The sequence below is a fragment of the Meles meles genome, chromosome 5 (genome assembly GCF_922984935.1).
Source record: "Meles meles chromosome 5, mMelMel3.1 paternal haplotype, whole genome shotgun sequence".
Taxonomy (NCBI): Eukaryota; Metazoa; Chordata; class Mammalia; order Carnivora; family Mustelidae; genus Meles; species Meles meles.
This window is the reverse complement of record NC_060070.1, coordinates 26,953,385-26,977,231: the sequence shown is the minus strand read 5'-3', so window position 1 is coordinate 26,977,231 and position 23,847 is coordinate 26,953,385. Positions and strand designations below refer to the sequence as shown.

At 40.2% G+C, this 23,847-nt stretch overlaps 1 protein-coding gene across 2 annotated transcripts in view; it reads right to left on the bottom strand.

Moving 5' to 3' along the window:
- The window catches only part of LOC123942290 (prolyl endopeptidase), a 112,570-nt gene that overhangs the window by 44,200 nt on the left and 44,523 nt on the right, over window positions 1-23,847 (bottom strand). For both annotated transcript variants that reach the window (XM_046006137.1, XM_046006138.1), the window contains 3 exons: window positions 18,301-18,406; window positions 5,351-5,542; window positions 1,342-1,539 (listed from right to left, as the gene is read on the bottom strand). In XM_046006137.1, the coding sequence (XP_045862093.1) occupies window positions 1,342-1,539; window positions 5,351-5,542; window positions 18,301-18,406 (496 nt within the window). The remainder of the gene's footprint in view (window positions 1-1,341; window positions 1,540-5,350; window positions 5,543-18,300; window positions 18,407-23,847) is intronic.

The window sequence follows — 23,847 nt, the reverse complement described above, 5'->3', positions numbered from 1 at the left end:
ACAGCAGTGGGTTGAGAACGACAATCTGAAAGAAATGGATTTTTCTCGGTTCCTGTCCACTGGCTGCCACTGTTCCCCAGGGCAGAAGGGACATGGCATAGGACCGCCTGAAATGGGATTCCTGACCTGTCGGTTTCCAACTCCTGGTGCTGGGCATGGTTTCTACAGCGCTGTGGGCACTTCCCCAGACCCTCTAGGTCCTCTTAAAGGCACACGGGAAAGTAGAGCTTGCCGGCATTCTGGCTCTACCATCAGACCTACTTAGAGAAGAACATCACTCTCTTGGTTTCAGTAGCCCCGAGAGCAAGCTGTCATGCCATTAAGATTCCTCACGATTGGCTGCTCTGTGACACTCTCTCTCTCTCTCTCACACACACACACACAAGTAGATGGAAGCATCACCGCCACCTGGCTGAAGCCCATGATGAAAGAGCCGCTTCGGCACCTGCTTAGCTCACTCCCCTACGTCTGCTGACTGTGCTGGGACCAGTGACTGCCACAAAGCCAGTTGGGACGAAAGGGCTATGCAGGAGCTTGAAAAGCAAACGAGGGAAGGGCAGAAATGTTTTTGGCCAGACTGCTCTTAAGATAGGGTCTGCTCAGTCAACATTAAGCTGCCAACGGAGCCAGGCTCCTGGGACAGATCAGGGTATGTGTGTGGCTTTGGTGACAACAAAATCCAGGCAGCCAAGTGGAGAAGCAGGAAAAACCAAAATGACAAAATGAATGTGATCAACTGAGAAAAAGTTACAGAGAGAACTGTTTACTTTGGGCAAAATTAACCCATACCGCGGAACACAGTATCATAACTTATAAGCATGGCTTTTTTTTTTCCCTTTTCCCTTGAAACAAGGAACATATTTTCTCTATATGACGTAAGACTACACTTTTAGAATTATATTTTAATTCAGTTTAACAACAGCACAAATTATTCTCAGTCTGTTTTAGAAAACAGGTTTTTCATGTCAGATGAGACTATAGATTTTTCTTTTATGCTTTTAGTTACTCTGCACTGTGTGTATCCTGATCCGTACAGACCAAAGGCTGAATCTCAGGTTCTACGTGTTCACACTAATTTTTTAAACCAACCTAGAACACCAGTTGGTCCTGTACCCAGAAGGGAGACTCAGGATATAAGATGAATGAGTGTGCCGTTTTAGGCTTTCACATCTCCCTGTGTTCTAAGCATCTGTTTTACTGTTTTATTCCCATTATGTAATTCTGGCTATACTACAGCATATGGGATTTTCAATAACACAGCATTCCATTTCCATTTCCCAAGAGAAACCCAAACATTAGTCTGATTTTTCAGCTGAGTAACACTGGTGAAAAGACTCTCACCTGGAGATAAAAAGGAAGTAAACTGATAGAAGATTTCGGTGTCCTTCTTCTGACCGCTGTATCCCACAACGCTGCCGACCTCCAGGGGGAAGGTCTTGAGGAGAGCACCGGTGGCCAGGTCGTGAAGCTGCAGAATGTTCCTCACATCATGAAGGTAGCATAACACCAGAAAGTTAGACCTCACGCAAGCGACCCATTCTGAAAAGGTAAGGACAGATAAAAGCTAACATGGCTTTGAAAGTAGTGAAAAGCAGACTTTACTTCACCGAACAACACTTCTTTAACTCACCATTGTGCTACGCAGCAATGAGACTTGCAAAGTGATTTTATGACTGGATGTAATCGTTCATCTAATTCCAGCATATTCCTTTAATAAATGATTACTGCCATGTCCAGAAGAAATAAAATACTCTACAAAATATTTTGTGATACAAATAATCCTGCCTACTTATTTTGGGCCCAGTATCATGGTATAGGAGGTAGAACCATGTCTGTCAGGGCTGTTTTTCCAACAAAAATATACTGCACCCCAGGTATGTGCCAGATACCCTGCAAAGTCCTGGAGAAACAGGCAGGCAGATGATGTCACTTCTGCCCTTAAGACACAATCATCTAAAAATACAAGAAATAACATGCAAGCAGAGGTAAAACACACAAGAGCCCTTAAGCAAGCGCTGAACTCCACCTTGAGTACAGGGGTGCAAGGGGATGGGTGCCTAGGGTGGTGTCAGAGACAGGACAGCTCTCTGGGGGATAAGGTGGTGGAAGGACAGGCAACTCAAGGAAGGACAGCCAGAGCTGGGAATGGAGAGAGAGAAAAGGAATACGAACGACCAGCAGGGAGGGAGGGAGACTGGCAAAGAGAACATGTGAGACATCCATTTCCAAGAAGACAAAAAGTCGCTCACTGTTGGGTGGGAGGAGAGGGTGGTGGTGTGCAGGGGATCTGGTGAGCTGGACAGGGGAGGTCAGTGCTCACTGAGCCACTACGGGGGAGGTACTGTCTGGGCTGAAGGATGACATGAACAAAGATGATAGCCACGAAGGATGCAGAACAGTGGGGGGTCTATGGAAGGAGGGAGGGGAGACGAGGAAGAACACTACAGCCATCGTTAGCCAGTCAAACCACATCAAGCTGGAACAAAGTCGAGGGAGGGAAGACAAGAAACGCCATTTCCCAGAAGAATCATCAGGACGTGGTAATTGTGGGGATATGGACAGTAAGGCAGAGAGAGGAGGAGTCCTCAACTCCCGGGGTTGCGACGAGGTCAGGAATGGTGCTGTCAGTGACAGAGCCAGGACAGGAGGTGAGGGGGCTGATGGGGAGAGGAGAAAGCGGAAGGGCAGGCCCAAAGGACTACCTGTTCTGGTGTGCATCAGATCCGCCTGAAGTAAGGACAGCTTCCCACTGCCCCGCCCCATGCCCCCTGGAGGGAGAGATGCTATAGTACATGTAAGGACAGGGCGACAGGCAATGTAGCTCCCACACGTGGAAAAGACAAGCCTTTCATACTGTGAGGTGTGGTGCAGGGAGGGTCCCGACACCTATTCTTACAACCCGAAAGAAACTAGCAGTTCATGCTTATAAGATTATTAATTATATATGAACAGGACATTAGCCAGAGGCACTCCTGAGGATCACCCAGGGCCTCCGCGGTGCTAGGCTGTCTGGATTACCACAGCAAGCTTTTCTGCTAAGTGAGGACAGAAGAACTCTTACATCTAAAAGCAATTTGCTCATTGTCCAATGCAATTTGTTTAAAGTGCTGCAATCAAGCAATATATTTCAGGTGGCCTTAATGTTTTAAAGAAAGTACAGGGGAAAAACTGACGTAAATTATTTCTGTCAAAGAATAATCACTCTGTGTTAACTATGAGCATGTCAGAATTATAAAACAGACGGAGTGAATAAGGAAAAGACAAGGGGATTTGTCGACTGTCATTAATAAAAGCTCTGACTTTATGGCTGCACTTTATGACTCATCTCTGGTTTTTATTCTCCATAGGGCATTCTGTGCTAATGATATATAGCAAATGCAACAGCGCTTCTCTCTGGATTGATGAGTTCTGGCAAATATTGAAGGTTTCCTCTTTCTAAAGAACTTATAACCTTAGAGAAGGAAGATTATAAAGATATATCACGTCCCCCCAAATCTCCAAGCATCGATTTGCATCTCATTCGATCTGCAAGTGAAAGAGAATGTCACCTTAAGATGTAAGTAGAACCACTTCTTCAGGACTTTAAAGGCAGAAAACTCACATGTTTGGGGAGATGTTTCTATCTCCGACAGCTCCCTATATAAGGATCACTGGTGCAACCTGACTTGCTCCTGAAAAACACCCAGGTCACCTCGCTACATGAAGACTTACGCCACTAAAGGCTCACCTGGACCCACCAAATATGATGGGGCAAAATTCATGCGGCACTTAGGAAGCACTCACTTCCTAAGTTCAGCATTCCTGAATGTTGGCTCTTGCCACCCTTGGGGGGCATATTCTGTCTCGGTTTGGCTTGAAGCCATCAGGCTACTGAAGTTACTACAAAGCAGATTCCTCATATGAAGATGTTGAAGGAAATGGCCAAAACCGTGTTCCTTGGTTCATGGATCCCTCATCCAAATATAAATGACGGTCAGGCGGTGAATGAAGATTCCGAGGAGGCAGGTGGAGAAATGTCCTTGAAGAGATCCCCTGTCATGTTCTGCCCCCACCCTCCCTACCCCCCACCAAGGGAGAAGCCCAGCTTATGAGAGAGCCAAACCTGAGAAGCTAAAAGGACTATAACGGAACATCTAGAAGCCAGAGGAAGGGCCTGGGATACACTGCCGCCTCAGAGTTCCAGATGTGGGTTTTGCAGGAGAGAGCAGGCATGGGGTTTGTCTCGGGCCCTGTCCTAAAGAACTTCCCAGAAGGATGTGGAGACCTCAGTAGAGAAGAAAGGGGTGGAGGGCACTCAGATGCCCAAGGGCTGAGGAGAATCTCAAGCAAACGCCCACAGTAGTGCTTCTTCCAGGGCCAAGGTACTGCAGAAACAAGGGCCCAATAGGAAGCCCTCCCTGAGACAGTCTGTCGTCTGTCCTTTCCCTTCTACCCCTATGCAAGGCCAGGTTTAATGTGCCAAGCCCAGGGCATACCGCCTTGAGCTAAGGCGGAAAGAATCCCCTACTTTTCTTGGATGTGAACCTGGACCTGTCTGATTCTAGTACTTTAATTCACTGTGCTTTAATTCACTGAAAGTCACAGCAAGAACTGCTTTATCAGACAGGGCTGCTCTGCCGATCTCAAAAGGAACTGTTTTCCTAATTTTGTAACTTATACCTTCACAATTTGGGATGGCCTCAGGTTTTACCCTATTCAACCCATCAGCACAAGTTCACATCCTACAGGTAAAGTCTTCCTTGGCTCGAAGGTACCAGACTCCTTTTGTATAAAAAATGGTAGCAAACTTCGCAGATCTTAGTCTCATCAAATTAGCTTTCAGGCAATGAATAATTTATAAAGCAGCATATCATTTTTGAAAATCACAAAGAAAATGAGTAAGAGGGAACTTAGGGGCACTCTGAAACAATTGCTAAAGGGAGGTTCTCAAGAGGTTAATGTAGCTCCGTGCACACATGAAGTTTCAGTGACATCTGACAACAATTTCTTCTTTTCCAACGAGAGGACTGTAGACCCACTCCGAAATCTACAAACAGCCAAAGGTTATTCAAAAGCCTAAAAGCTAAGGATTCTGATCTAAATGGTTTACTTCACAGAGAGGCAACTGATATTAAAACAACAACAATACATTACCGCTGGGAAGCCTGGATTCATACTCCACAATTTTTTGAAGACCCTGCGTGACATACTAACCAAACAGATGCTGTTCAGACACTTCGCTCTCGATGACTGAAGGTTGAAGGCTCTTTACCTTGTAACCAGTCTCCAGAGAAGGAGAGCTGTACCAGTTTTTGGCCTTCTCACTAAAAAAAAAAAAAGCACACAGTGTCCCAGTAGCACGGAATCTTACCTAAGACGTCCTTCTCGTGCTCAGGAACAAGCACTTTCCACTTCGACTCCTCGGGATCTGTGAAGTCGATGTTGATCAGGCGATAGTTCGGCGAATGGCGATTTGTCTTGAACGTGAACACTGTCCCCTCATTGGTCACATAGTCATATTCTCCTTCAAAGTTGTCGATCAGTTTTACCCACTTCAGGATTCCTGGTGAGAGACCAAAGAGCCCTGTCACCTCTCCTGTGCTGAAAACAGTGTGGTTTATTTGTGTGTACGGAAGGGAGGACAGGAAAGTCTGTCCTCACAAAGCAGACACAGTATTTGGAAGATCTAAGGCTTGAGACAGAGCAAGGACAAGCGCAGGTGAATTTTAAGGTTTTTAAAAATGTGAAGAAATTTTTTTCCTGAAAACCCTGGCAATGAAGGAGACTGAAGGCTCTCTCTTCTCAGCATCCTGCCCCATGTAATCTGGGAAATCCTCCTCTACCTGAGTGTGTCTATCAGAACACTACCTTCTACCTCAACCGCCACCACACCATTCCGCATCTTCACCCACCTCTGGGTCTTCTGGCAGTGGCTCTCCCCTGGGATGATTTCACACACGTGCACATACACAGATACACACAAGACACACATATACACACAGAAGGTATCACTAACACACACAACCAGGGTTGATTTTACACTAAATGCCACTTATAAAATAAAAAAAATAAAATAAAGAAAAACCACCCGGAAGACATCTATTTCACAATGTGACTGACACAGATGTTCAGAATACCTTTCAAAAGTTTTATAAACAAATGAGTTCTATGATTTCTAAACTACTGAAAGGCAATGCCAGATCGTAGCTACTCTCTAACTAATCTCCTACCTTAAATTTCTCAGTGAAACTGCTAATTTGGATGGTTTGTTTATATTCCTTGAGTCTTTCAAGGCTATTTTACATTATCTCATTCATCTCCATAGCATGATTTTTTTGTTGAATTAAATTTATCAAGAAAAATATACTCTGATGTAGAGAGGTTTTTTTTTTTTTTTTGAGACATAACTGAATTAAAACCCCAGCTCACCTATTTAATGGTGTGACCTTGAGTAATCTCTTTATCCTCCCCTAAGCTTCATTTCCCTCAACTATAAACTAGGAAGAGGAAGTTTATTCAAAAATTATTATAAAGTGACTACTAATACCCCACAACAAAAACTCAGTAAATATTATGTTAAAACAAATGACTAGAATTAAAATAATAAGCAGTAAAACAAAAGCTATAGCTTTCTTATATGCCAACAATAACCAGTTAGAAAACATGGGATGAGGACGGCTCTCTCTTACAGCACAAGCAAAATTAATACTTAGAGAGGCAGGGCACCTGGGTGGCTCAGTTGGTTAAGTGACTGCCTTCGGCTCAGGTTATGATCTTGGAGTCCCAGGATCTAGTCCCACATTGGGCTCCCTGCTCAGCAAGGAGTCTGCTTCTCCTTCTGACCCCATCCCTGTCATGTTCTCTCATTCTCTTTTAATAACAAAATCTTAAAAAAAAAAAAAAAAGGAATGCATTTAACGTAAAATGTGGAATCTATATGAAGAAGGCTCTAAAACTTCCCTAAGGCATCCTAAAAGCAACAACAAAAAAAATACCCTGAATAACTGGAAACACATACCGTTATCTCTAGATAGGAAGACTCAGTATTTCAAAGGTGCAAATAATCCCAAAGGAAATCTATAACTTTAACATAATTCCAATCAAAATTCAATTGAGAGTATTAGGGAATTTGACAACCTCATTCTAAAGAGAGAGGGGGAAACAGACCACCTGCCGAGCAGAAACCCGGACGCAGAGCTCAATCCTACAACCCTGAGATCATGACATGAGCTGAGGGCAGAAGCTTAACCCACTGAGCCACCCAGGAGTCCTGTTAGCAATGCTTTTTACTTTAAAGTCTACTTTGATATTTAGACAGCTATGTGATTTTCATGGTAACATTTTGGGCTGGTTGTCCTCTGTAAAATGATCCCAATTGCGTTATCATTTCTGAAAAGATTTTCTTTTCCAGGTCTCTTCACCACTCATGCTTTCCACTTCTTGGAGGGATACATTCCAGGTAATTTCCTTACATTCATATTCTAATTCATTAATTCTCTCTTCAGCACTGTCTAATTTCTTCAACCTAATAACTGAATTTTTTAATGTTAATAACCACATTCCTTATTTGCAGAAATTCTACTTAGTCTTCTTCCAGTCTTTGTCATTTCCTGCTCATACTTCCAAGCTTCTTGTTTGTTTATTTTTGTAAAAGCAAAATCACATTATTTATTTTTAAAAGTACATTTAATGTACTTATTTTACATTAGGAATGGGATAAGTCCACTCTGCTATGTCTGGTAGTTCTATTGCTCATGCTGGTGATTTTGTCTGATTTGTGACTTTTTTTTTTTTTAAGGTTTCATTTATTTATTTGACAGAGAGAGAGAAATGAGAAGGCAGAGAGGCAGGCAGAGAGAGAGAAGAGGAAGCAGGCTCCCTGCTGAGCAGAGAGCCTGATGCAGGGTTCGATCCCAGGACCCTGAGACCATGACCTGGGCCGAAGGCAGAGGCTTAACTCACTGAGCCACCCAGGCGCCCCTGTGACATTTTTTTTTTAAATTTGAGATTTTTGACTGTGAAATGATTCCCCTTGAAACATTATCTGTGGCAATTCTGGAGGCCCGGTTTAAGTGGCACTCCTCCAGAGAAGACTTCCTTTTGGCTTCCATTTGCCTGTTGGGAGGCAATGAACCTAGGAACCCTTTAATTAAATTCTTGGCATGAGGACTTTTGGACCTCAGAGGAGCAATCCAGACAACTGTACCCACGTCAGTCTTTCTCATGTTTTAGGAGAATTCACATCCTGCTGCTACCTCTCCCTCACTAGTGCAAAGGTAAAGGCAGGCAGGTTTTCCTCCTCTCCTCACTCCCCATTTCCCCACTCCCAGGTTTATTTCTTAATAACCATTACATTGACAGTATCCCTTATTAGGCTTTCCAACATGGAGAACCAGAGGCTTTATCCGCCATCCCCTTGCCCTAGGTGGCCATCAGATGGGAACTCAACCCCCAAAGCCCAGGAGGAACATCCAGGATTCCTGTGTTCATTTTGTCTTTGGTCTCTATGGTTTTTCTTATTTTGTGTACCAATTTAGCAATATATTTAGAAAGATATTTTATAAACTTCTTACAGCATTTCAATTATTTCAACTGGGAGGTTACTCAGAATATATAATCTGCTAAACTCCTTCAAAGAGAAATCCTTACAATTAATTTTTATAAAGATTAAGCTGTGCATTCAAATTATAATTTTTTTCAGTGACAAACTGCTAATCTCAAAAGCAGGTAACCAAAGGTAACTTCATTTTTTAATTTACAAAAAACAGTGCTTTAAAAGGGGAAAAAAACCCCAAAAAATATTCCTTAGAAGAGTAAGTAAATAACTAAAAAATTAGTGGGTAATGTAAAAATTGCAGACAATCAGAAAGGTACATTTGTTTATAGTAAGAATGACGAATCACAATTTTCTTGACTATGACATTTGTAGACATAAGAGTTTTGGCTCAGGAAAATGTCAGATTCCTTAAATTGTTCCCCTGACAATAAAACATTTCCTGATGTGCAACCTTTATTTCTCAAAGTAACCATCTTACGGTTTCTACCTGAAAAGGTCTTGCAGCCATTGTAGTGATATTTATTATGACCCTAGCCACCCCACCCCCAACACAAAAAGTCACTGAAATACCTACCAAAGGCACAGTAGACACTTCCTTCATTATCTCTATATAATCAGGTGAGCCTGAAGATGGGGCACATTTGTTTTAAATAATCAAGGCTCCAGTGAACATCGAAAAACAGAGTGTGTGGTCGTTATCTGCCATCAAATTCTGGAATATTAACCTCAGTCATTAATAAATACTACAAGTCATAAATTCATTCAAATTCGGGTTATGTGGCTGGATTTATACAAAGGTGGTTCAGAGTACTGGCCCTCATGGGGCAGCATGTTTAAAATGGAGCTCAAAATCCCTCTGCTCTCCTGAGCTCCTTGCTCCTCAGGGCTCTGGCACAAAATAATTCAAGAGAAATAGTATTTTAGTTGAACAATGGGGCTCACTCAGTTTTGCTATTCACAAGTCAGAACTCTATTGATTTAAATAGAACATAGAAAAATTACTTTTAAAAAAGAAACATGGCTTAACTCCCAAACATCTCAGTTTTTTGCCAACCTTTTCGTAGATTCTTTTCTCTGTAAGTGACATTATTCACTCTGAAGCCAAAAGAATCCAATTCCCAAACTTCTTCACATTAAAGTTAAAATTACTTTTTATAGACCTGATTCTTAGTGGGGGAATGATTTGTTTACTGAGTGAAGATTAGTTTCAAATAATTCATCTTATGCTTTCCCTAGAGCAAAGTCATTACTTTTACTGCTTTCTTTGAAAGCAATGGTATTAACTATGTTTCATAGAAAATTTTTGTAAGCTCTCTAGCAACAGGAGCTACAAAGTGCTTTTATACTTTATGAAACACTATGTAACAACATAAACAAATGGAAAGTGTGGTCTTGCTTTAAAACCGAAGGGGGGAAGGTGACTGTTCCTGGCCTGACAACTTCTTTCTACCTCCCCTGCCTCACAGTGATGGTTAGAACATGGGCTTGGGTGTATCAATTGACTTGAGTCTGAATCTCTACCTCAGGAAAGTGAACTGGCCTCATATCCCAGGCTTCTGGGGATAACAACATGTGCTCCTCAGAGGTTGGTGAGAAGGCTACATGAATTCTCGACACTCTTCACTCAGAATTTGGCACACAGAAAATGTTAAACAGTCAATACTTACTACTATTCCAAATAATCCCAGCGTTCTTCAAATGACAAAAATAAGCTAAATGTGGCTTCTGAACAGCATGATTTGCTAATAGTGAACTTTAAAATCTAATTTCCATCTGTCACAACACACAGATATTTTCCTAGAAAAAGTCCTTAAAATCACTCATTTTAAAATTAGTGAAAATACTAATTTTATCACTACTACTTATTTTACCTCAAAATCCATATTTTGCTTATTTTTATGCTATCTTTTGATGTTCCAATTCTTTTTCCCTTTCTTGGATTCCCGCTCTGAAACGCATTGTTTTCTAATGACTCCCTGGCTCCCAGAGAGGCCCCCCTCCCCTGTTCATCTGGCTCTTCACACTCAGCAGAGCTTGCTAAAATTTGGACAAGTCCTTTGTTTCAAGTTTCTCAAATGTTTATCTCCCCCTTTCCACTCCACCCCCAAAAGATGCCCCAGCACCACAAGGCATGACCCGTGGAGTCACTATGGTCCCGGCTACCTAGAAAAAAGAGGTGTGCCCTGCGTTAGCCAGAGATGGCTAAAGGAGCCATTTAGATGTCTGATAAATACTGAGCTCCTTTTATTTTTAACATGTAATCTGGAGTGCAGATGCATTTCTTATTCAGAAGAAAGCCAATTTCTTTAATGACATGGAAGTACTAAAACAACATGCTGATTGCTGGAAACTTCATCAGCCTAGAAGGCTCAAACTTTCAGCAAAAAAGGAAAAAGCAGAGAGACAGGTTGGTGAAAGTCTGGACGAAGTAAGCGTGAGGTGGTATTTCCTTACGAAGATCAGTATGTCCGCACCACCTATCTTTTCCGCTGAAGGCTTCATTCATGCTGCAATAGGGAGCAAAGACCATTTTGTGCCTGTCTGGAGGACGGTGACGTTCGTGCCAGGAGTACGTTATGCCACTAACAAGGATTTCAGGCTCTGATAGATCTTTTCACCTAATAATTGCTTCCTAAAGATTCTACTTAAAAACCTCTAATACAAGTTTAAATTCATTCAGAACTGGGCCAAATGGTCAGAGTCTCTTTTGTTGGTCACCCTATAAAGGAAGAAATAAAGTCTCTGACCTTTCACAGAAAAATGGAAAGAACCAAAAAGAGAGGGAACAACAACAACAACAACAAAACCCAGAGGGGAGCGGGAGGGAGCTGAGTGTTTTCAACTCCAGCTGTCCTACCTCTGAGCCTGGGTCTGTGTGCCAGGTCACAGCACCGCTGGGCCCGGACATTGGGCCCAGCAGGCGGGGAGCACACCGGGGGGAAGGATAGCACGGAGTGGGGTGCTGCTATGTGTCTGCTTCATAACTAAACAGGTAACATTTATACAATCCTGCATTTCAGACTTAAACATACATATCTGTTGACAGTGTGAAAACAACAGAAGCAATTGAATTTAAAGTCGTAGTCTCATACTTTCCCAGTAAAACTATTCAGAAATGTACATTAACTATATTGAACACTAAGATAAATTTGTGTAAGAGTATGTTGAAAGCCATCGTTTATATTTTCAGGGTATAAATTAAATTTTAATGAAATTTCTTAAAGTCCAAATATTTGGAAAAAAGAGCAGATCTAAGGCCTGATGTTTAACAGAAATAGAGAAAATATGTGAAAATTTATTCCCAATTTAGTTGATATGAAGTAACTTTACATACTACTGACTCCTGAACAGTGCAAGGGTAAGGAACACCATCCCCCGCAGAGTCAAAAATCCACGTATAACTTTTATCTCCCTCAAAACTTTACTAACTTGACCATTGTCGACTGGAAGCTTTCCTGCCAATACCACCAGTCAATTAACATATATGCTGTATGTTATATGTATTATATACAGTATCCTTACAATAAATAAGCTACAGGGAAGTGAACAGTAAAAAATCGTAAGAGAAAATACCTTTACAGTATAATACTGTATTTATGATCAAGAAAAGAAAAAATCTGTGTACACATGGATGTGCAAAGGTCAAATTAGGGCTGTGTAAGGGCCAACTGCATATTCAAAATAGGATAAAAAACTTAGGAAACTATATACATATATAATTCAAAAAACTATTGAGAAAAGTAGAGAAAATATAACTAAGAAAATCTAGGCATGGATCATTTTCTTCCAAGGTTCAAGATGATTAATTTCAACTAATCTACAGGCATCAATCACATTAAGAATCACAGGAGTCAAGACTCAGCTCTCTTTTCTACTGCAGAATGATTAAATTATCATACCAGCCTGGGGTCCTAAGTGGTTTCCTCATTTTTGGTCTTAAACAAGGAACAGAAAAAGAGAAGCAAAAATCTCCTGCTTGTACAATATACAGGACTGGGGAAACATGGTCTGCACCTAGTCATCATTCTCAGAGTTTAACAAAGGATAAAATTCAACTAAAAAAAATTTAGGTGACCAGAAAAGTAAAGATTCAAAATGCTTCCAAGAAAATTTAACCGTTACTGATGAAAGTTGGCTTATAAAGCAGGGCCCTCTGAGCGCCAGGAGCCACAAAGGGCCACTGATATTCAAGAAAAGCTGGACCCCACCTTCTATGAGTCTATGTTAAAGAAAAAAAATTATCTCACACTTGTTGAAATGGTAAAGAAGACTGTATTTAGGACTGCTGAGATAGGTGTCCAGACTATCACAATAAGAGAGAGGTCAGACTTAACTCCAAATACAAAAAAGACGGCTAGGGATTTATAGCCAATGAGCAGAACGGACAGAGGGGTAGTCACTGAGAGGACACATGGAGTAGAGGGATTCTTGTGAAACTGACCCAAGAATATTCTTGGTGACGGCAGGTCAAAGTCATCAGCATGTGGGGGACAGTGGCGGGGGAGGGGAGGCATGACGAATTTGACCAGATATCAAGGGTGATCAGATATGGAGGTAGGGGATTCTCTCTAAATTGATGTAGTGAGATTCTTGTTACAACTAAGCTATGTTGGTCCAATGAGGGAGGAGGAGGCCAAGGAAGCAAGGTTGAGGCATAGCTAGGAAGAGGACTTAGCGAAGCCTGAGTAAAGTCTGGTCAAGGATAGAGTCCTTGTTATCTATCAGGCACTGCTCTAGGTGCTGGGCAATCCAGAAAGCAAGACAGAGAAGGTCCCTGATCTCATGCAGCTCACAAATACTCAAAGTGTTCTTATTGTTTTTGTTTTATTTTTGTATGAAGAGAAAAAGAAATCAGAATTTGGCAAAGAGAACAGTCAACTGTAGAAGGAAAGGCGTCAACTGAAGGCATGAGAAAATGTGCTCACGGCTAAGACAAAAATCTCTCCTTCCGTAAAGAAAGTAGAGAGCAACTCAGAACATGTCTCCAGCAGCCGGCACAAAAGGGGGTGCGATGTTCTTTGGAGGGCACCTACTTGGCGGTTTTGAACACCTAGGAAATCATATATATGCCTAGTGCTGTCTCTACACAGTGGTGAATGAGGTGAGTCAGAGGACTTACCTGGACATAAAGGTTAGGAAAGGAGCAGCCAACCACTCTGATTGCAGTTCTGGGGAAAAGCTATGGCCCACAGTTTATAACAGATATCATTCTTACGCGAAAATACTAAAGATGTAAATGGTGGAAAGGAGGTTCTCCAAGGAGAGATCCGGCTAACAGAGTGGCAAGATGGTCAGCAGGTTGGAGAAGAAAAATTGGAATTTACAAGACAAATGTAAATGACAAAGGAATCCAGTTTCATAGGGAACTCCTTTAACTCTCAAGACTCCAGGATTTTTTTTCCCCCCATCCTACTATATTTTTGCAGTTTTGTTTTCTCCGTGTCCTGTTTTTTCTATGATATTGTATAGCCATCAGCCACTTTTTTGCGCTTTTTGTGATTCTCATTTCAAAATGCACAGGGGAAGAAGGTTTTCTTGGGAGGCAAAGTTGACAGAAAAGTTAAAAAGTGCTACCTAAGTTAAATTATTTAGTTTTCCCGACAAGCAATTCAGCGATGCCCTTATAATTGAAGAATTAATTTGCATGAAAATGCTGATCATTTCCCCTGCCTTTAAGGCAAGAAAGATTAAAATCATAGCAGAAAGGCTTTAGGTTAAATTTCAGCAATATAAAATGAAAGATTTCATAACAGATTTAGTTTTTGGTCACCGGCTATTCAAGTTTAACTCATCTAATAGTTAACTAGCACATTTAGCATTTCAGTTAAATATTAGTTATTGTTTAAAAAATATAACAAATATAACTTGTTTAAATATATAATAAAATATATAAAAATATAACTTGTTTAAAAAATATAACAAACATGGAACAGGTAAGGAAATAGCAAGAAAAAGATTTCTGACATATAAACCTCCGAAATTTCAATTATCAACCTGTAAAAATTAGACACCTCTCCGCACAGTCTTGCACTTAGAGACACATCTATTTATGTTTTTGTTAATGAAAGGACTTTTTTTTTTATTATGAATCTGGTTTTGCAGGAAACAAGTCAATACTAAGATCTGTGTTTAGAGCAGCTTTGACATGGAAGGTTAAGTATTTATTCTAGGACTTCCTCAATCTGTTTTCCTGCACAATCAATCAAAGTGTGCTCATTCCAAATACTCCTCTTTCAGTCAAGAAACAAAGGAAAAAAGAATTCCTGAGAACCTACTATGTGCCAGGAACCCTGCTAAGCTGTGTTCCACACTCTTCATTATGCCTTACAATTCCTCCTGACGTAGGTATTCCTTCCCCATTGGTAGTCACGGAAATAGTAAGAGAAAACATTCCCACCCCAGGCTCACCAGTTAGTCTTGGAGCAGAGACTAAAACTCACATCAGACTTGAAAGTGTTCTGGTTATTGTCGCAATACATCCAACCCTGGTCAGTACGGATTATTTAAAAAATTTTTAACGATCACTATCTTGATCTGCTAGGTGTCTCCTGTTATAAAATAACTATACTTAATGTCTTCAACAGTTCAACTGACAGTACTTGTCTCTTTAAACAGTAATAATCATATTACTGACTCCTAATGAACCAACTGTCAATTCAAACAAATGAAAAAACCCTCTTTAATACTATCGTATGCAAATGGGATACTATGCAGCCACTTTTTAAAGTGCCTCAATGAATTCCAAATACTGGTCAGTTTAGTCACCTTATTAAAAAATGAAATCAGGTTAGTACGGTCAGACTTGTTTGCTCTCCCTGTGGTTTTCCATGAGCTCACTCGGATGGTCTTTTGACATGTCTGGAGTTAATCAATCAAATACTGACCGAGGTGTTACTGCAAAGGTGTTTTAAAAGGTGTGATTAATGACCATAATCAGTTGACTTTAGGTAAAGGAGATTATCCTAGATAATCTAGGCAGGCCTGATTCAATCAGTTGAAACGGCTTCTCCGGGAATTGAGGTTTCTCTGAGAAAGAAGAAATACCGCCTGTGGATGGCAGCTTCATCCTGTGCCTGAGAATTCCAGACTGTTTTTCCTAGTAGCCTGCCCTACTCATTTCAGACTTAGCCAGCCAGTCCTCAAATCACATAGGCCTATTTCTTACAAAACATCTCTTAATGTATGTCTCCTACTGGTTCTGCTTCTTTGGGTAAACCCTGATAGATACCGTCACAAGCCATCAATAGCTCAAAACAACATATACCTAGGAGTAACTCTAATAAGTAGTATGTGGTTATGGGGCACCTGGCTGGCTCAGTAAGTAGAGCATGAGACTCCTGATCTCAGGATTGTGAGTTCAAAGCCCTATGTTGGGCGTAGAGCTTATGTAAAAGTTAAAAAAAGTTTAAAAAAAAAAAAGTGGTTCCACTGAGAGATCAAATACCAAATAAATTTACAGGTTTACACATAACCCTAGTCCAACATATGGCTGAACTTCTGTTCAGATCATGACAAAATACCCTTAAAATTCCTCTGGATGATTTAAAATAAAAAGAGAACAATTAGAAAATGATAAGAGCTAATGTAAGAGCACTGGGCTCTTCACCTAGACTGTGAAACAGCCATCTAAGAAGCAGAAACAACAGGGGCGCTTGGGTGGCTCAGTGGGTTAAGGCCTCTGCCTTCAGCTCAGGTCATGATCCCAGGGTCCTGGGATCAGGCCCCGTATCGGGCTCTCTGCTCAGCAGGGAGCCTGCTTCCCTTCTTCTCTCTCTGCCTGCTTCTTTGCCTACTTGTGACCTCCATCTGTCAAATAAACAAATAAAATCTTTAAAAAAAAAAAAAAAAGCAGAAACAACAACAGTCAGGTAACTCAAGGAAGATCCAAATGGGAAGGCCGGCGGGGAGCTGGCTTGTTTTGTGAACAGGAGCTTCCCAGCTGCATGCATTATTGCCATTTACAGTTCCTTAGACGCTTCCCTTCTTTCTCCTTCACGTTCTTTCAGGGCTACAGTGTCTGGCATTTTATTTGTGATGGCCTGGTGTACCTCGGCGTCATCTTCCCTCCAGAATCTCAATCTCCAGGTATCATACCCTCTTCTCTAATTCCTCCATAATATAGCAATGATAAATTGGGGGACTAAAAAGTATGTTTAAAAAAAAAAAAAAAGATAAAGACCAAGAGGTTTGGAAGAAAACAGGCTATCCTTGAGTTCTGCTAGCTCTTTGTAAGTTTCACTCAATTATTACTATTATTACTATTATTAAATACTATAAAATTAGTATTATTACTATTACTATTATTATTATTATTATTACAGACGCAGCAATATGAGTTCAGTATACCGGTCTATGGAAGAAATTCTCTTCCTTGTATTTAGAGGAAATCAAGCAATTCGTGTTTTTTGATTTGTTAACTTGCATCACTTAATAACAAGTCTACCTAATAATTTAAAGATATAATAACAAAGTAATAAAAAGAAAATGAAACTGGCGCTCTCTAGAGGAAGAATGACGGAACTGGAATTTGTAATAAAGTGGGGAAAGGCGAGTCCTTTCCACTATCTCAGACTCACAAAGGAATACTGTGAGGGTAACAGCAGAGTAACAGCTGTCCCTGTTTCTTCCAGATCTCATTCTTCAGAAGTTCAGTTCCGTGTCGACTAGACTGGAAACTCAAGCGAGCAATTCTTAGGTGCCGGTTTTGCTCCTGTCAAAGAACATGACAACTGGTGTGGTGGTTGCAACTTCCTTTTGGGATCAAAATGGGTGTATTTTTTTTTTTTTAAACAGAAAAAACCCTACAAGTATCTTTATTAAATGGATATATATGTCACACCTGAATCAATCTGCTGACTTCATCCTGCTGCATCTGGGAATGGTGCTCTGCAGTATCTAAGAATGTCGGGATGTGAATCTTGCTCAGAGAAGTTTAAAAATGATGCAATGCCCGATCAATAAAAAAAAATTGTCTATTTTCTTATCATAATGTAACATAATGAAGTAATCTAACTAATAATTTGAAATGCACTCAAATTATATAGTTTGAAAATCTGCATCACATTCTCTAAAATATATTTATTTTAACCAGAGCAGTGTAATTAGTTTCCTGTCCTATCCCAGTGCCAGCCTATCTGTGCAGTTTTGGGGTCTGGGTATTCTTAGCATGGTAAATTATGCAGCTGGAAAGCTTTAGCGCTCGATAATGCTGCTGCTATGACCTAGAGGCTCGAAGAGAACAACATTTAAAATGAGCCACCGCCACGATCTGTAGCTGGCTGGTCCTATGCTTATTACTCTCATGATGTATAAGGCTCCCAGAAAGCAAAATCAGGCTGTTACTGTGCATGTGGCTCAGCTAGGAAACCATCTTATAATTACCTGTTAACCTCACTAATTCTCACTGGTCTTTTCCTTTTGCCTGTGACAGTTTGCACCATTACATCTAGACAATTACAGTGCTTTACAGACCAAAGAGCTAGATTCTCTTTTACATTCTTCATCTGCAATAATCAACAGACACATCCACATTCATATGCAAAATATATGGTTAACCTCAATTTATGGAGAAAAATGCTAAAGCCAACAAAGAGCTTCACTCAATTTTTTCTCATTTTATGCAACAATACTGAAAGAAAAAATATGAACTGAGGGTTCATACGGCTGAACGGAAGGACGTTTCTTGGGAAATCAATTAGAAGATCAAAATAATTGCTTCTTAATGGAGCTTTCTGAACTAATTGCCTGTTTGAAAGATAACTTACCACTGATGCCATTGGATTCCTGCTGTAGGTCACAGTACCAGAGTCGGTTTACTGGATCACATCCCTCCCTTATTGATAATAAGACATAGCGACCATCGTCAGACAACTAGGAAGGAAATAAAAACAGGGCAGGGGGCTGATTAGAAAATCTCTTTTGTGAAACCACTGTTAACTAAAAAATAAAGGTTAACCTCAAATGTCATATGGTTACCCCAAATTTATGACTGGCAAAGAAAGTCAGAAAGAAGATAAACATTAATTTTAATTTATATTACTCTTGCATCACAGTTTGAAAAAAAAAGCATAGTGAAATACTTAAATGGAAAATATCAACAGATATAACTGCATGTTTTTTATTTAAATTTATAGTCTGGGCTTTAACTGAATATTCTGAATATCAATATCCCTGACCTTGAAATTTCATCTTGGGTCACGTATTTTAAAATTGTTGTAAATGAATAAGAATTAGCAAAACAGGCAGGACGCAAGGAAGTTCATCCGTGGTGCAACCTGGGTACGTGATGCGGTTTCTACTGAGCAGCTCCTTGGGTATCTTTAGTCGCCTCTACAACACGACGTCAAAGACCAAAAGCCTGTGCTTCTGTGGATTTCATTGGTAGTATTAAACAGGAGAATCTCAGGTAGCAAAAACAACCTTGGTAGACTGATATGACAAACAATATATTATGATTTTGAGTTGCCAAAATTAAATAGAAGTGGTTTCAAACTCTATATAAATGCACACACATATCCTTTTGGAATTAACCTTTTTTAATTCAATGTAATTTATAAAATTAATCCATGTCAACATATGTATATTTAATTCATTTTGTAATTGCTATGCAGTATTCTGATCTAGAAATATACCACAATTAATTGATCCTTTTTCCCACGAATAAATGTTTTATTTCTATTTTCTTCCTATTACAAGCAACACGTCACAAAAATTCTGAACACGTTAATTTGTGGCCAAGTCTATAAAGATAAGTGCAACTGCTCAGCGGCAGGATATGCACATATTCAACCTGTGAGGTGGTGACAAATTATTTTCCGAAATGGTCGTACTGACTTACATCTGACATGTCACAGTGAATGACAGTTCCTGTTTTTCTACATCCTACTACAATGGCTAACTTTACCTAGCAACTCGGCTAGACCGCCATACCCAGATACTTGGTCAAACATTATTCTGGATGTTTCTGTGAAGGTGTTTTTTGGATAACATTGACATTTAAATTGGTGGACTCTTAAAGGTGATTACCCTCCATAATGTGAGTACGCCTCATCCAACCACCCCAGAGCCTTAACAGAAAAACAGTGACCGTCCCAGGCAAGGAGGAGTTCTGCCAGCAGACCACCTTAGACTCAAACTGAAACTCTGGATTTCCAGCCTGCCAACGTACCTTTAAGACTTTGGACTTGTAACGCCTTCACGACCATGTGAGCCAACTCTTAATTTATTTATTTTTAAAGGTTTTATTTATTTATTTGACAGACAGAGATCACAAGTAGGCAGAGAGGCAGGCAGAGAGAGAGAGAGGAGGAAGCAGGCTCCCCGCTGAACAGAGAGCCTGATGCGGGGCTCGATTCCAGGACCCTGGGAGGCTTTAACTCACTGAGCCACCCAGGCACCCCTAGCCAACTCTTTAAAAATAAATCTCTCTATATATACATACACATAACCTGTTGGTTCTGTTTGTCTTCAGAAGCCTCACACACTTACCAACAAGTGTTACTCTTTTATATGTTCATTCCACAAATATTTGCTAAGCAGCCGTTATGTGCAAGACATTTAAAGATACATTAGTGAACAGATCGGGAAAAAAATGTTCTAGTGGAGGAGACACATATGGAATTACGTAGCATATTACAAAATGACGAATGCCATGGAGAACATGAACAGGCGTAGGTAAGGGAGGGCAGGATGTGGGGGTTGGGGAGGGGAAGAACTGTACTTTTAAATATGGTAGTCAAGAAAGAAAATGTTTTCTTTCCATTGTCTCCTGCCTTGCATTGTTTCAGGTGAGAAGTCATTTCCAACCGTTTTCTCACTGTAAGTGTTTTCTCACTATGTGCTTGCTGCTTTTAAGATTTTTTTTTATCATCATCTTAGGTTTTATGCAAATTAATAAAGGGCTTTGCTGTAGGACCCTAGATTTGTCGACCTTGAGATTTGTCGACCTCGAGATTTGTCGAGCATTTCGGAACCATGGGTTTGTCTATTTTCTCAAATTCGTAACACTTTTGACCTTTTCCCTCCTCCTATGTATTTTTGTATCCCCCCTCACCCCTACTGTAGGACTTCAAATACGCAATGTTAGATCACTTAGCAATGTCCCACAGGTTGGTGAGGCTGTGTTCATTTTTTATTTTGTTCTGTCTTTTTTTTTTTCAATTGTCCTGTTTCCAAATGCACTGATATTTTTGTAGTATCTAAATTGCTATTAAGCAATGAAAAAGCAGAGACTTTTTCATTTTGGATGGTTTATTTTCACATCTAGAAGAATATTTGGCTCATTTTTATATTATTTCTTTGTTCATTATATTAACATTTTCTCAAATCCTTTAAAAATTATTTCATAATAGCTTTTAAAAATCCCTGTCTGCTAGTTCTACTACCTGTCATTTCTGAGTCTGTTTCATTGGCTACTATTTCTCCTGGTTATAAGTCACATTTTTCTGCTTCTTTATACATCTTTCAACTTTTAAAAATTGGATTCTACACATTTTGAATGTTGTCTGGATCTTTTGACTTGTTTGCTTTGTCTTCCTTTAAAAAGTTTTGAGGCAGTTATTTTGTTAGTGGATCAGCTTGATCCATTGGAGGCTTGTTTTCAAGCTTTGTTGGGGAACATCTACAGTCCCACTGCAAAGGTGGGCCTTTCTGGGGTTGCTGGTAAAGCCCCTGGGTGTTCACAAGGTCTTTCCATTTTGGTCAGAAAGTGGCAGCTTCCGACTTGTTAACCCTTTGGTAGTTGTTGGCTTACAGCTCCCTGGTAGTTGTTAGCCTGAATCATGAAGTCTCATCCTATGCATGTACTACTTAAAGGTCAGCAAGGACACAAAGGGAGACCAAGGTAGAATTCTGGGACTCTTCGTAGTAGTTCCCTGCCTGCAAATTCCAGTGGCTTCAGTCTTCCTGAATTCTTTAGATACTAAGTCGGGGAGACTACAATACTCTTTGGGCTCCTGTCCTTGTGCCAGACTCCAGAAAATATCTCCAGAAAGGCAGAAAGATGGGGCCGTCACAGGACTTGCTGCTCTTACAGATGATGGTCCAGCAATGCCTACTGACCACATCTGCAAAGGACTGCTTGATTTCGTGTCATTTTCTCACTGTTTATAGCAGGAGGGATGCCCTAGGACCAGTCACACTGCCAAGGCTAGAGGCAAATACATCATTATGTTTTCATTGTTTTAACTAATTTTTAATTTTTTATTAAATAATTACATCTTTAAGAGTATATTCTTGTGTGTGCTTGAAATACACAGAAGAATTAAAAATATAATATGGAATTTCAAAGATGATATCCATGATTCATAAAAAATATAACAATGACATATTTCCTTCCATCTCATTACAAAATAAGGTATTTTTACTGTTTCTGTTCCATTGAAGCTTCTATGAACTACCCGCAGCCTTTGGGGCATGCTTCTTCTCTCGTATGCACAGGTGAAACTGTCAAACATTCACTCTAACTTGCTGCACTGCTCTCATCAAGCCCACATGCACTCATTCCTTCCACCAGGGCAATGTGACGACCCCGAGCTAAATGTCACCTAGACGAGAGTGTCTGAGCATGGACTACTTCAGATTTTACTGCCTAGCAGCAGCAAGTGCTTAGATTTGCAGGAATTAGATTCCAGCTCTCCAAACGAAAATACCCATTCACTCTCTGTCTACAGTTTCATTTTGGTAGACCACCTTTTGCCACCGAATTGATTGCTAGTCAATCAGATTCTTCTGCATTTATAAATCAATCATAATGCCCATGCTTGTCTAAAATGCCCAGCATTTTTAAACACTCGGCAGCGCACTGGATGTTGTAAGTTGAACATCTCTTTCTCAGAAAAAACTGTTCTAAAGAACAGAGATAATCTGTACTTGAGAAACAGAAGTGGGATTCCAAGTAAGTTACAGTTTTACCAAAAATTCTGGAAAATCCTGTTTAATTTGGCTGCTCTTTCCTGGTGACATTTTTCTGTGTTCAGAAGCAGTTCCCCATCACAAACATGAATCGCATTTTGCTGTATGGGTCTTTGCCACAAACGACACGTAACATCGAATGCCTCCAGTGCATTCTCTTCCGTCTTTTTCCAGGCTCCTCATAGTCTTTCCAGAGATCATCAGTTTTGGGAAAACCTCATATAAATTTCTGATTTCCATTAATTCTTTTCTCCATTCTCATTCTCACTGTATTTCCAACTTACCCGTCATCTTGTTAAGTGAGTCTCATGCAAATAACGTTAGACTTGACTGAGTTTTAAAAAATCTAACCCAAGAATCTATATTCCATTTCCATTAATAGTTATTGCTGACATACTGGCTTCCATATTTTTAATTTCAAATAGTCTATTCACTTTGCTCTCCCCTTCTTTCCTCTTGGTAATGCATTAATATAAATTTCTTTATGAACGTTGTCCCTTCTTTGACTGCTTTGGTAGTTATGTATACCCTATTTCTAGGCTCTTATATGTTTTCCTTAAGGTTTTCATATACAAAGTTAATGAACTTATGTCCAGAATTTTAGTTTCACCTTATTTTTAATTGATCCTTTATGAATATCGTCAAGCAATCTTATGATCATAACTTCATCAAATGTAATGAAAGCAGCCTCATTAATACTTCATAGTTTTGTTTTCTTATCCTTTAAATGAAGATGGAATTTTTATAGCTTAGTGATTAAAGTTATGATATATTGATGATAAATGATGGTTAATTCAGTTGCAGTGATCCAGCCGACGGAAAGACAGGGCAGTAAAACTCACTGCAAGAACCACACCAAACCTTTGATGACAGGTGTTGAGAGCACATCTAATGAGTTTTTCTCAGCATTTCTGGCTGGACTAAGTATTGTGGCAGTTTATATTTAATCTGAGGTAGAAAGCCGCAAGGTACATTACTGTTGGGATGCCAGTTCAGTCCGTCTTTTTCACTGTAGCTCTCGTCATCACAACCCAGTGACAGTCCATAGTCACCAAGCAAATTTGCTAAACTGGAAACAATTCTGAATTTTCAGATGTTCAAAGTCTCAGATTTTGAAATCATTTTTAAGTGTCACTGCTATCCCCAAATACAAAGGTTAGAAAGACACCTTCTTCCACTAAAATCGTAATAATGTATACTTATTAACCTTAGCTTCACATTCAGACTATTTAAAGGCAATTTTAAAAATGAATTTTGGAGGGGCACCTGGGTGGCTCAGTGGGTTAAGCCTCTGCCTTCAGCTCAGGTCATGATCTCAGGGTCCTGGGATCGAGCCCCACATCGGGCTCCCTGCTCAGCGGGGAGCCTGCTTCCTCCTCTCTCTCTGCCTGCCTCTCTGC